Below are 13,934 nucleotides of genomic sequence, written 5' to 3' on the forward strand. Positions count from 1 at the left end.
GGCAAAGAGCCCGCAGTGCCGTGCTGGGGCGCCCGTGGGGTCCAAAACCAGCCTCCGGGAGTTTGGCTCCAGGAAGTTTTTTTTTATATGCGGGGCACTGGATCCTGAATTAGGCCGTTTATTACATATCGTGCTTTTTAGGGACGATTCAGGGACAAACAAGCATAGGGCATCGTACGGCACAGAGACAGAAGGCGCCAGCATCCCAAAGCAGTTCACTGGGTTTGACTGCAGCCTCCCCAGTATTCCCCAGTCCCGCTGGTGTAGCACGGATCACTGACCTACAGCAGCCCACGGCGTGCTGCGGCCTGGGAGCAGACCTGTTGCATACACAGCGATCGGGGCAAACGAGCAGTCAAAACACAGAATTAACGCAGGTACTTGTGGTACATGGGAGAAATCAAAGCCCAAATGCATCCTCCTGCTTTAGCGCTTGAAAAATGCGGATTTGGTACCTTGGTTTTAGTCCGTAATGAGCCGTGACACCCTAATTCCTACTTCTTAAAGGAAAAGGCAGCAGCTGCCATTACTGTACGCCCGCGCAGAAGTACCAACACAAAACATACACAGTTACCAGGCCCCGTGAGGTTCAGGCCAATCGTTTGGCAAATTCTGTCAGGTGAGCAGAGATGTGCTGTCATGTTCTGTGAGAAAGCTGCTCTTTCTAAGTCACAGTGGAACTCCTGATTCCAATGTACCCTCAAGACTTGTTTCCAGCATCAGGGTTATGTCAATCTCTGCCTCCTTTGGTCTTGTACCAGCCTGGATGAAAACCATCACTACTTTCTCCTGATCAGACAAATAAAAACCTGGAGGTACGCTTAGTGCCCGGAGTTTTTTGATGGAGTAGCCGTGGCTATGTTTCTCTGCTAGTACTTTTGTGGAGGAGTCTGAGCCTGAACTGCCAAAACCAGAGAAGACAGCAAGGTGTCTGCGCTGGTTCCAGCATTTCACATGAGAAGGTGTTGTGAATCCAAATGTTTTGGTGCAAGGAGTCCGCTTCCCTTCATGCTTTGCAGTGATGCAACTTAGAGCTACACTGAATCAGTTGGAAAGTTCAATACTTTCTAGAAAAGGTCAGGTTTGTCATACGCCAAGTAATCAGCTCATTATTCAGCTGAGATCCTTCTGATCAACTATCCTTCCCCACTGAGCTGCCTTTAATTACCTTCCACTTCTCTGACTGTGTGCTTGCTTTTAATAATGCAAACCACTAGAGCGTCAGCTCATAAGGCAGCAAGCTTTTTTCATCATTAAGTAGGTACATTGAAACAAAGACTTTCAACTTCCACTTTTTCTTTTGTCTTGCGCAAGAGGCTGTGGAGTAAATTTTAAATTAGGCTGATGTTTGCTACCTAATTTATAGTAGTGGAACCAGAATGCCATCCGTCCTGCAGTTCTTTTCTGGTTGCTTACAGAACAGATAAATGAAAAGCAATTAGATCAAACAGAATCAGCCTTCAGGAACTGGGAAGTCCTCAGTCTTGTAAAACGGGGACAATTTCTAGAAATAGAAATCTTGGCTTTACTCCATGTGTGCCAGCAAAGAATTTTTGCAGTGCTGCCTGCAGATGGCTTACGATATGCAAATAGTATTCAGGTATAACTGCTGATAATGCAGCATATGTAAAATCCACTATTTCCATCTAGTGGTGAGACAGTATTCCTGGATCTGAGGTACACAGAGATCCAGCTACCTACCTACCTGTGCAGAGTGTTGCTCCATTTTCGAATCCTCCCATGAGTGATTTGGTTTCATTTATTCTCCTTAGGAATTTTTCAGGTATAGGCATGTAGGAATAAAAAAAGAAACTTATCTCTCTTTTCTGAAATGCAGACTGTTAGGATACAGTGAAAAGTTTCTCTTAATTTTTAGACAAATCTCATGGTTTGTAAATCAGTCTGGTGATACCAGTTACTGGCTGTGATACTGTCAATGCCACATCTCAAACCTTCTTTGAAACAGGGTAATGCTGAAGAACAGGTAGTTCTTCATGGAGAGGGTGGTGAGGCACTGGAGCAGGTTGCCCAGAGAAGCTGCGGATGCCCCATCCCTGGAAGTGTTCAAGGCCAGGCTGGATGAGGCTTGGAGCAACCTGGTCTAGTGGAAGGTGTCCCTGCCCATGGCAGGGGGGTTGGAACTAGATGGTCCTTAACATCCCATCCAACCCTAACCATTCTGTGATTCTGTGATTCTATGATTCTATGAAATTTGTGATATCTCACATTGGAAACAAAATAACTAGAGGGAGCAGAGCTGTATCCTTCAGGTAAGGTACAAGAGAACTGGGATATAAAATATACATTAGTTTTTGCTATGGCAATACAGTATTGATGAAATATGGCTGCAACTTTGGGAGCCAAAATAAAATGGTCAGATATACAGAGATGCTTGGGCCACAGGGATCCATCTCTGTGGCTTGAGGCTGACATCACGGTCAGACGTGTTTCGTGTGTGCAGTCTCCTCTCCTCTCTACATATGCCCAAAGAGAAGCAGCAAAGACATGTGTTCATATGGAAAGCACTGAATTCCTATGCCACATGTTACTGTTTCAGTGCAGACAAAGTTCTCTCAAGTTTTGCTCATTTCCACGTTAGACTATACATTGTCCAAGAGAAGGAGAATCAAACGTACAATGAGAAGTGTAAACTTTCTTGTGGAAACTAGCTGCACGGCAAGCACGTAGCCACAGTCAGGAGCAACCACCACCTTGGCAGCTTGGGCCTGCCGACGTGAATGCTTTCCCAAGGTAGTCAAGCCCTTGTGTCTCGCAGGATGGGAGGATACTACAGTCCTTCATTACCGAGTGCCAAGAAAAGGACCAAGGCAAAAGTGCAGAGAGACCTTCGTTCCACTCCTTTGGGCAAGCATGTGTCGCACACTGACGCTTCATCCGACGTGAGAGTTGGGAAGACGTGGCCACCAATGTTTGAGGTTTCTCTTCACGTAGCCATAGCGTTACCCACTGCATGCAAGCTAAGCCATATTTTGTCTTTCGGAGTCATAATACCTGCTGCTTGGGCAGGGCAGAGCACCACCTCCTCATCTGCAACGTATCGCTGATCAGGTTGCAGAGGAGGTGTAACATTTTCCCTAGACCTTTATTCATTAAACTACCCATATGTTTAACTTGGAAGGAACTCAATCTGATAGTGCTATACCTTGCTTTACTGTGCAAAAGGGAGGATCTCGCATTCTTTCTAGTACACAGACGTTATCGTGTATATATAGGACCTCCTCTAAGGGGTAGGCTTCTTCTAGGCAAGATTACCTCTTAAGAAAGCCTTAAAAAATTGCCAGGAAAATTGGACACCACAGCCCAAATCCTACTCTTCAGCCTATCCCCAGTTGTGAAAAAAATTAAAGCAGTCCATGAATAATAGTTACTCACCCCCAAGGCATGGATGAGAAAAATTGCACAGGTAGCACAGCTTTGTTCTTGTTTCCTTGTTGTACAAGTGTGGTTTTCCCTTCCCAGCCGTGTCATCACTGTGCAGACATGATGAAACATGAGCTCTGGTTTCATAGCTGGCCTAGGTAAGCTTTACTCCAGCTCAGGAGCTATCTGCTTGGGCAACACTACACCAGGGATTATGAAGCAACACATGATTTATATGTCAATACAGATCTTCTAGCTTATCGGCATTTCATCACCTCTGAGCTAAAAGAGCTGGGCACAGCCTGTGTTTCATCAACGAGCGTTGTGCGATACATCTCAGTTTTCAAGTCAACACAAAGCCATCTTACTCCACAGCATGGCTTAGTCTCGGGAGCATGGGTCCAAGGACCCCCTGCTCTGCATCTGGCCAATGCTGCTCTGCTCTGGGGGGCCGGCTGTCGGGGACGGACAGGTTCACGCGTGACCGTGGCCGATGCCGAGCCAACTGGAGGCCCGACCCTTGCTGATGCCACAGAGAGTTACTACAATGCAATTAACACGCCGGCAACCTCAGCGTATGTCCTGCGCACTGTCAGCACCACGTTCAGAGCAAGTTTAAAGGGAAATGCTTACATCGAGGGCAAAGTTTACTGTGGCAATGGTGTGACAGCTCACCGGCGGTACCCTGTCTCAGTGACAGCAGAGAAAGCTCTAGAGCCTGCAGTGACCAGAAAGCGCACTCCAGGCTTCATTTTCCTCATTCCAGACAAAAATGACCTGTTGTCAGTTCCAGCCTGGCTCACAGTGACTGCAGATACATGAGCCTGCGTCCAAGTTTGGAAGCTTTGGAAAACCCTTTTTATTTAGCGGCAGTATCTGCCCTGAATAGCCCACATCCACACATCGGTATTATTTTTTCTTTCTCTTCAGAATCTGATGATCAGCAGAGTCACTGCAATGTTAAAAGAAAGATCAGGATGACTACAAATTGTCCATACCTGTAGTTTTAGCACTAAAAATGCTTTTGCTCCACACAAAAGCGTATTAGCAGGGGATATCTGCTCACAGAGGAGACTTTCAAGAAGATAATACCCTGGTGTGGCTTTTTAGAAACCTCAGATGTACAAAAAGTTATCCCAAGGCTCTATAAATCAAGCCAAATAAAACCTCAGACTTTGTCCTTTCTGTGTGGTCTGGAACAATAAGGACATAAGGGCAAAGAAGTTTGGAATAAATAACGATAAAAGAAGTATTTCTACCAATGATAACTGGCCAGCGAAATTTAGAATCACAGATTACAGATGGGCCCACTGGATTTTGGAAGGGGTGTATAAAGTTTTAGAATGATTTTTTTGATTGCATAAGTTTCATTACGAAGGATATTAATCGACTACTGTGAAGGTAACATCAGCAAAATGTTTAATTTATAGTTATAATGATTGTACTACTTTTCATTCTCAGGATGTCACCAAGGAGAACATCACAGCTACAGAAATCTGGAGGGCAGAGCCTGATGCTCATCCTCTACAGGGGAATCATAGAATCACAGAATGGTTTGGGTTGGAAGGGACCTTAAAGACCATCTAGTTCCACCCCCCCTGCCATGGGCAGGGACACCTTCCACTAGACCAGGTTGCTCACAGCCTCATCCAGCCTGGCCTTGAACACTTCCAGGGATGCGGCATCCACAGCTTCTCTGGGCAACCTGTTCCAGTGCCTCTCCACCCTCTCCGTCAAGAACTTCTTCCTGATATCTAATCTAACCCTCCCCGCTTTCAATTTAAACCCATTACCCCTTGTCCTGTCACTACAGGCCCTTGTAAAAAGTCCCCCCCAGCTTCCTTGTAGCCCCTTCAGGCACTGGAAGGTGCTATAAGGTCTCCCCGGAGCCTTCTCTTCTCCAGGCTGAACAAGCCCAACCCTCTCAGCCTGTCCCCATAGCAGAGGTGCTCCAGTACTCCTCTGAGGGAAGATGAGGCCCTTTGTGGCCCTTCCTCCACTGAGGAAGGGTCTCCTCAGTGTGATGTGGATATGAACACCTTTCCCAGCAGTGCTGGAGTAGGAGGGACTGCAAGTGCCGTTCTTCACGTTGAGCAAAATCCTGTCGCGTCAGGATTACACATAGCCTGCCTACCAGATCAGGGCTCCCAAAAGACTTCATCCTGGGGCAACAAGGGCTGAGGTGTGAAACAGATCCCCGGGGCACTGTTGAAGAAGTTCAGCTTTTGGCAAAAAGCGTGAGTCTCCGCACACAGCAGGAAGAGACAGGCTCTCCGGGGTGTCGCTTGAGCATTAGCTTCCAGTTGTGACTCGCCTTTCGGTGAAGACCGCTTCTTTCATGGACTGTAGACAAACCTGGGGAAAACTATTTGGAAGATAAAGCTAGTTTTTACTACTTTCCCATTCCCATCGCCAACACGTTAAGTTTGCCAAGTGTGTTGACAACACGACTCGTGTTCAAAAGACCTTCTAAGAAAATTGTTGCCTCTGGCACCTCAGGCAACCAGGCAGGTCTGGCAGGTACTCTCCAGTTTGCTCTTCTAGACTTGAAAAGCCTCATGGCGTTTGGGTTTACGTCCTTCATTCCTTGTCAAGATACGATCTTACATATCTGACATCTGGGCAAGAGAAAAGCTATCAGGAGGCAAGAAATCATATTGCAGTTTCCTGATTTTTTCACATGCTTCTGCCACAAGACAGTTTCTGCTACTGACTCCGGCACTACTTCTATGCGCAGCTTAACTTGACACTGACCCAGCCACGTGAATGAAAGGAAGAAAGAATTAATCATCTGATTCTTAAATTTGCCATTTCCAGTAAACACTTGGAAATTCAAGAAGTGGATTTTGAAGACAGGTTCTGTAAAGCCCCACATAGAAAAAGACTTTAAAAACTCGATGAAAATGATTATTCTTTAATTCGTGCAAGTGATTTGAACCACTCCGATTCACCAGTAATGAAAAGACAATTTAGTGGATCTGTGCGAGAACTGTATTTAAGAGGACAAACGGGCTGGCTTTGCATGCTGACCATGTTGTTTTTACAGCAAGGCTGCTCTTTGCTTGCTGAACGAGGGTGGAGGGGTCAAAACAGAGAAGTAGTGCCTGGGTAGGGCAGGAACCTGTCGCTTTGCCTCCTGCCCATCCTCTGAACTTCCTGCAGGGATTGCCAGCCTGAGTTGTGAAAACCTGTCCATGAAGGACTCATCTTTCCCAAGCTTTCCTCCAGCATTCCCTTCACAAACACATCCACTTTTCCAGTTATTTTGACTTAAATGTTATTTTCATACATACGCGAGTCAAACTTGACTCATCCCACGAGGCACAATGCAGAGATCTCCTCTCTATATGCTGTTAACCCCTGCTGGCAACACTGCCAGGATGTAGGGGATCGCTTTAAGTCGAGCAGAGTCCATCGCCGCGCTCGCTTTAACTCTGCTTTCAGGTAGTCCTTTGACTCTTAACCGGACATGACCAAAACAGGCTGGCAACTCCTCTGCCCTCACACCTCAAACCTCCATCACTGGGCACAGCCTTAATTTTGTAAAATCTTGAGAAGCTCAACATAAAGGCAGTTTGTTGTCAAGTTAAAGACGATCAGAAGCAAAGTAGCACCTCGAACTGTTCGCGCTGCTCTGTCCCAACATTCCTCAGCATACAGGGCGAGGTTGAGCTGCAAGAAAAGCAGTGGTCTACCAGGAGCAAAGCACCTTGGCTGCTTGAAGCTACTGCAAGCACTTGGCAGATGACAAAAAAGGCTCAGAAGAGTGACTCAGGCCTTCCAGAGGGAAGAGGTGAGATGGGTGACATCAAACAGTACCAGGAAGAAAAAGGCTATTATGCCAGGAGGAGGAGGAGGGGGGGGAGAGAAGTGCAGCTGAGTGAGGCACCACTGAAGGTGGCTCCAAATCATCCATTGGAGAAGCAGGGCCCAACATCCAGGGAAACTGGTTTGCACGTGGAACTGATGAGGTGGGCAGTAAGCCAGCGATTCTTGAACTGCAGAGGGTGTGTACAGGGAGAGTACCCGGGCAGAAGGTTCATTTGGGAGTAGAAGTCTTGAGAACTGTTACATACCATCCAAGAATATTTAAACCAATTCTTTTTCTTGGCTTCCTTACACCAGATAAACTCCTTAGTCATTGAAAATTCATACATCGTAGAGGTGACAAACGAGGAAAAGCCAGCCAAAACAAATGCGTTCTTCCACATCCAACAGGGTATTTATTGAGGGCAGTTCTCTGAAATTAGCAGATGGCGCCTTTTGCACGCTCACAAACAGCAAAAACGTGTTAGATTGCAACACTTTTGAAATAATTGAGATCTAAAGCCTCTTCCACTCCTCAAGCAGGGTTTGCACAACAATACTGTACTGCACCCAGTTTTTCCTACAATATGCAGCACAAAATTGAGATCCCCGCAAATAACAAAGAAGAGAATTTCATGGAATCACAGAATTCACATTGGCATGCATGAACTACCTCTCACAGCATGTTCCTACTTGTTTTTACCCTGCAAGAAAGGCACCAGGACATGGCAATTTTGTACTTATTTGGACCAGCTAGCAGGTAAAACTTGCTGTGGAAACGTTCACTAACACTGCTGCTCCTGGCTGAAACCTTTATTAAAGACACCATTATCTTTTTCTAGAAGCAATGTTGCAGATGTTTAAGATGGGAGTATTTTGACCAGCTAGTGTTATCTGGTTGGCATATTCTTCTGTTTCAGGACTATCTTCCCCGTGCATTGATAAGAACTTCTAAATAAACAGGTATTTGTACAATAAACAGGTCTAACATGACTCTAATAATTGTTCTAAATCTCCAGGTATTAGATATCTAGACATTTTTATGTCATCACCTGCTCTCAGACACCCTACATGTACATGATGTCTGTATTTAGTGTTTTTAGGGCCTATTCCAGTTCCTTTTATATTTAAGACAGCGCCCACATTTTTGGTGTGGTACAATAATATCATGCAAAGCCAGTGCTCACCCAGCCCTGCTTTGTTCTGCATGACTGACCTTAATACCCCTCCACATCCACAGCCCTAGCCTGTGCATGTCAGAAAGATGTCAGAGCTGCAGGTCGCTCTGCTTTGTTTCAGTCAACCAGCAATTGATACTGTATGAACAGCTTGCTGTGACGTTATCCGAGTGCTTAGAGAAGAAATTCATTAAAAATTATCCCTAACATACTTGAAAAATAAATTTGTACCTTTACCTACATGGTACACAGAGAGCAATTTCCTACATATTACATAATCACCAGAGGAGCACCTCCCTTCCCAGACTGCTTGTTTGTATCTCTTCAATATCCTCTGCTCTCGAGAATGCACAATTTCAGCTCTATTCGTTCTGTATGTTTTCCTTTAAACCTTACATATTCAAATCCTACTCATTACTTCTTTTGCATGCACAAAACACACTGGAGCTTTACCACTGCAAATTGCAGCTACAACAGCATCAGCTAACACCTCATCCCACAGAGCTGTCAGTCATCTCTCAGCAGCAGCCTAACAGGCCTTCGGCCTAACACGCCTTTAGCCTAACCCAAGCAGAAAGGCCGGGCATCTCTGGGTTAAAATGAAAGCAACTAGTAAGAGCATGTCTCTGCAGAGCAGGATGTCTATCCAGGTGAGCAAAGAGAAAGAAAACATTACCTTTCTTCAACAGCAGAGAGGATGTATATTGGTTACAAAAACCCTGAACTAGGGCCTTAGTTTTTTTCTCCCTTTTCATAAACATAAACCCCAATCCTGGGCTAATTTTTTAAGATGGATTTAAGTGCTCCACATTTAAACACAAGTTTTACACACTAATATCACTGTACAAACTGCTGAAGAAGAAACTAAAAAATAAGTATCACAAAAATCATTGGTATATTTTCAGTAAGGGGGCTTTTGAGCATATGAATATATGATCGGGCCCCAGAGATGCTCAGAGGGCTGAAGCACCTCTGCTATGGGGACAGGCTGAGGGAGTTGGGCTTGTTCAGCCTGGAGAAGAGAAGGCGCCGGGGAGACCTTATAGCCCCTTCCAGTACCTGAAGGGGCTACAAGGAAGCTGGGGGGGACTTTTTACAAGGGCCTGTAGTGACAGGACAAGGGGTAATGGGTTTAAACTGAAAGTGGGGAGGTTTAGATTGGATATCAGGAAGAAGTCCTTCACAGAGAGGGTGGTGAGGCACTGGAACAGGTTGCCCAGAGAAGCTGTGGATGCCCCATCCCTGGAAGTGTTCAAGGCCAGGCTGGATGAGGCTTTGAGCAACCTGGTCTAGTGGAAGGTGTCCCTGCCCATGGCAGGGGGGTTGGAACTAGATGATCTTTAAGGTCCCTTCCAACCCAAACCGTTCTGTGATTCTATGATTTATAGAAGTGAGGCATCATCTGGTTAACAACATGTAGAACTAATGCCTCTCAACAGAACTGCACCTGCAATTCTCAAAACTGGAACTTTAATTACATTTTCATTATTAATTGAACTAGAACAAAACTGATGCACATGAAATACATATGCAGTTGACACCTTCAGCTGCACAGCCTAAGGAAAGATCACCCCTCCCAGACCCACAAAGATTTGCAATACAAATAAGACACCTAAGCACTTACTTTAATAAATAATAGGGTTGGACATGGGGCTATAAACACCAAATAAAGTTCTCCCTTTGATCTTTATGAAATATTTAATGAAATCTCCCAAAAGCAAGTGACAAAACATTTCAAAACTGAACTTCAAAGATAGCCCTTTTCTCCAAGAATCAAAAAAAATTACTTACCTTTCCCTTTGAGCTAAACTTGGCTACTTTTATGCAGCACAAGTAGCTCTGCTGAGTGTTCACCATCGCATTACCTTGTTACCTTAATTGCTGAGCTAAATTTACATTTAGCAAATTTCACTCTTTCTTGAACGGGAGGAAGAAAACAGCAGGAACTTAGCAACAGGTGTATTATGAACACGGTACTACAAAATCCACTCTGCATTTGCAGCTTGCTGTCCTTCAGCTAAGTCAATGATAAATACTTTCAAAGTTTTCTTCAAACCTTTGTATTTAATCATTTTCAAAAATAGCAACCACTGTAATCATATTTGGCATTCCACTGTACAGTAATTTTGTAGGAAATCATGTCCAAAGAGATCTGTCTTCACTGTAGTATTAATTTAATAGCTAATGTGCATTCTTCACATTTATATGCAAATACATGTGATAATTAGTCCGCCAAGCAGATGACTGAGAGGCAGCTGCTTAGAAAGACCCACTCATGCACCTTAATCCCCTGACTCACTAGTGTTAGAAGATTTGTTGATCCACTATGTCTTCCTTCAGGTGAAGACAGGGAACATTTAAATCGTTTGTTCTGCTGCATGTTAAACTTGTCAGTGTTTTGGCCACCTTTCCCTTTCAAATTCTGTCACACAGGAGTCAGGCCTTCTGGTTTTAACACATGTAAATGCAAACACAGTTGTTTTTCTGTTCTTCAGGAACTCTTCTTCTTGCTTTTCGGTTCTTCCTTGACGTCTTTTGCACTACACCTGGACCCCAATGCTGTTAACATTTCTATTGTTGTCAAGTTGGCTCCCTTCATTATCAGTCGCTCTCCATCCACTGTAAAGGGAAAAATGTAAGAAGTCACAAAGTCTAAGTCACGACCACATCACTGTGCAGTTCAGTTCTGTATATATAAATCCAAATATCCTGTTCACCTTGTCTGATGAGAAAGTACTCCGCTTACCAAGCAATCTGATTGGGCACCACCAAACAAATACATTAAATGGCACACAATACACGTGTAATTTTCATCTCTGTATTGCATCATTGAAAATTCTAAAGCATTTGTTTAGATCTACCTATGGTAAGAACACACATTTGATGAGAATGGCTCATACTATGCCCTCAAAGTCATATAAACAGAAGGCACTGGAAGGCATCATTTCCACACATGGCTCAGCATTTTAGCAGCATGTTGTCTATGGTCTGTTTAACTCACTTCTTAGCCAAAACAACAAACTGGTCTACACGCTCTAGTGGTTATAGTGTGTTAAAAAAAAAAAGGCACTATTATTTCTGAAATTGCGAAAGAAATTATTTTAAAAGAGGGACTAGGGGCAGTAAAAGTTAAATACTGTACCTAAGCTAATTATTTGTATTTTCAAACCTTGCAAAAATAAAAGCCATACTCAAACCCATGTAATGTAATACCGTGCATGGCATCCACGTTCCAGCCCCGTGCTTGCCAACCACAAGGGCTGCAAACTCTTCACTTGGAAAATAATCAGCCCTTAGAAAATGAAGAGTTCAGAGCTGTAGCTCTTGGCATTAGTGAAACAAATTGTTTGGGTTTTACACTGTGAAAAACATTAAGCTTTACTGCTTAAGTCTTAATACATCACAGTTAGAGACAAGGATGGGAAAAACAGAGGCATTACGGGAGGGAGAAACAAGCAATGTCAACACCAAAACAACTACACCTTCCTAAGCAAAATGAAGTACATCAAACACTCTTGACATTACCACCGATTCACCAAATATATCGAAGTGGAAAGAAAAGGGGAGAGCAAGAATCAATAATAACAAAAACTTTAAAGGCCTACGTGACATATTGGTCCATTACAGCACAGCAGGAAAGAAGATGCAGCCAGAAAAAAGGACAAAAGCAGATTAGAGCCATCTGTTCATAGCCTAGAATCTGGGCCACTTCCAGAACTGATGAGATTTCCAGCCATCAATTCCCTGCCTACTGACTACGCCTTCAAAGGAAACCAAAAAATTTGTTGTACATCAGTTGACCTCATTCTGCAAGTCCATCTGCACATGTATGGTCTTACCCATACAAGCAGTCCCTTCAAACTGCATAGTAAGGTAGTTGCATCAGCAACTGAAGGCATTCAGTTCTTCATTTCTCAATGGCATGCATTCACCACAGGTAACATTAAAAAATTACAGAAAGTGAACAGATTCTTACATCAAAACAGAGCTGCACTCACCTCTTTGGAATTGTACCTGACTGCAAGGTCACACAATCACGTCACTACAAAAGTAGACTCAACCCTAAAGTCAGTTCTTTGAGCTACAAGCCACCAGATCCAACTGTAGTACAGAGACATATATACACACTTATCTAGACATCAGGCTGTTAGTGACTCTCTCTTACTTTTTTCCTCCCTGCTGCTCAACATCCAGCTATGGACCAGCACAAGAAAAGTAACGCACGCAAAAAATCACAGAGAAGACAGTAACATCATAACACCACAAACCCTGAAGGTCTTTTTATTGTCAAGATTGAAAATGAGTTCCTTACCAAACATAACATCTACAAGCGAAACATCATGTCTCACATCAGCAGTCACTTCACAGTTTCTGTTAGTGGCCTGGATTTTCTTATGGTTTATACACCCAAGAAATTTTCTGAAAATACATTTGAAAATATATTATGTTGTAGATAGAAATTACAGTAAGTATATTCCTAATTTGAATATCTTGATATTGCTGTGCGACAAAAGTATAAACAAAATAGGATTCTCATTTAATTATTTCAGACAGGTACTTCTTATGATAATCACTCTTAAAAATCTAAGTGGATCGTCCTTAATATGCTAACATGTAAAAAGCATACCAAAGAATTTGGAAAAGATTCGGTGTATGCACTTTCTGTGTTTCTCTCAGCTGGGTTAGTAACAATAATTAAAAAAAAAGAAAAAGACCAGCAAAGTAATTTTAATTTTTCTTTATACAGCAGTTGCTTGCCAATGGTCTCCTGCAGGTCTGAAATGCATGACAGCTACTCGACATTCTAAGCTGTGGTATTAAGTTAATTTCAAAAGGAGATATATCTGTGAAGCTATTGCAAAACGACGTTTGACAATTGTTGGGTGCACAACTTAGAGCGCTCATGAAGCATAATTACTGAGATTTCACCAACAGTTAATTACCAAGATGGAGCAGCAGCTGTTGCCCCTTCTCTTTGCCATTTGGACTAGTGATTACAGACCCTCACCTACAGGCTCAGCAACTGAAATGGGCACCTCCCTGGGTAGTTTGAAAAAGCTAAATGCACAGGCCTACGTGCAAGGGTCTTCATTTAGGCACACGGATGCTCCAAAATTCAGCACAGAATGAATGCTGTGCTCATCCTGGTAACACTTACCATAAACAGAGCCCTTACAACAACCACGGTGTCTTCTCATTTTGAAATATTAAGGTTCCACCTAGACTGAGTGACAAAGCCCTGATAAATCCAACTCTTGAAAGACCGTGATCATGAATTAAAGTACAGCAGACCCAGGAGTCTGGGGAAAAAGTGGTACTTTTCCAGAGAGGGAACAACAGATGCTGCCATCTCCCTCATGATTTGCTCCCAGGATGGTTTCTCACTTTTGCTGGCTCCAGTGACAGCAAGTCTCATGGCCCTGCAGTGGCGGCAGGCTTCGTTCTGCATCTGCCGCTGCTGCGACCTGGGCAGCAGCCGGGGGGAGCGGCTGCTCTCCCGGCTCTGGGGGAACGCTCCGCGGGAGCGGAGGGGCAGGCCTGTGCCCCTCGCCAAGCCTCGGCGGCAGG

The 13,934-nt window shown here is 44.0% G+C and overlaps 1 protein-coding gene across 1 annotated transcript; it reads right to left on the reverse strand.

Annotated features, from left to right (window-relative positions):
- Positions 1–10,857: 10,857 nt before the first annotated feature.
- Positions 10,858–13,815, reverse strand: MRPL53 (mitochondrial ribosomal protein L53). Its single transcript, XM_010153775.1, has 3 exons — positions 13,685–13,815; positions 12,679–12,785; positions 10,858–10,985 (listed from the first exon to the last, which is right to left on the reverse strand). Exons 1-3 carry the CDS (start codon positions 13,813–13,815, stop codon positions 10,858–10,860), a joined length of 366 nt encoding a protein of 121 aa, XP_010152077.1.
- Between the last annotated feature and the right edge of the window lie 119 nt (positions 13,816–13,934).

The sequence above is a fragment of the Eurypyga helias genome, unplaced genomic scaffold (assembly GCF_000690775.1).
Source record: "Eurypyga helias isolate BGI_N326 unplaced genomic scaffold, ASM69077v1 scaffold44836, whole genome shotgun sequence".
Lineage (NCBI taxonomy): Eukaryota > Metazoa > Chordata > Aves > Eurypygiformes > Eurypygidae > Eurypyga > Eurypyga helias.

Coding starts and splice junctions, on each gene's coding strand:
- MRPL53 (XM_010153775.1), bottom strand. CDS start 13,815: ATGCAGAACGAAGCCTGCCGCCACTGCAGGGCCATGAGACTTGCTGTC. Junction 12,786..13,684: donor GTTGTTCCCTCTCTGGAAAA/GTACCACTTTTT, acceptor ATGTATTTTCAG/AAAATTTCTTGGGTGTATAA. Junction 10,986..12,678: donor GCTTGTAGATGTTATGTTTG/GTAAGGAACTCA, acceptor TTCCCTTTACAG/TGGATGGAGAGCGACTGATA.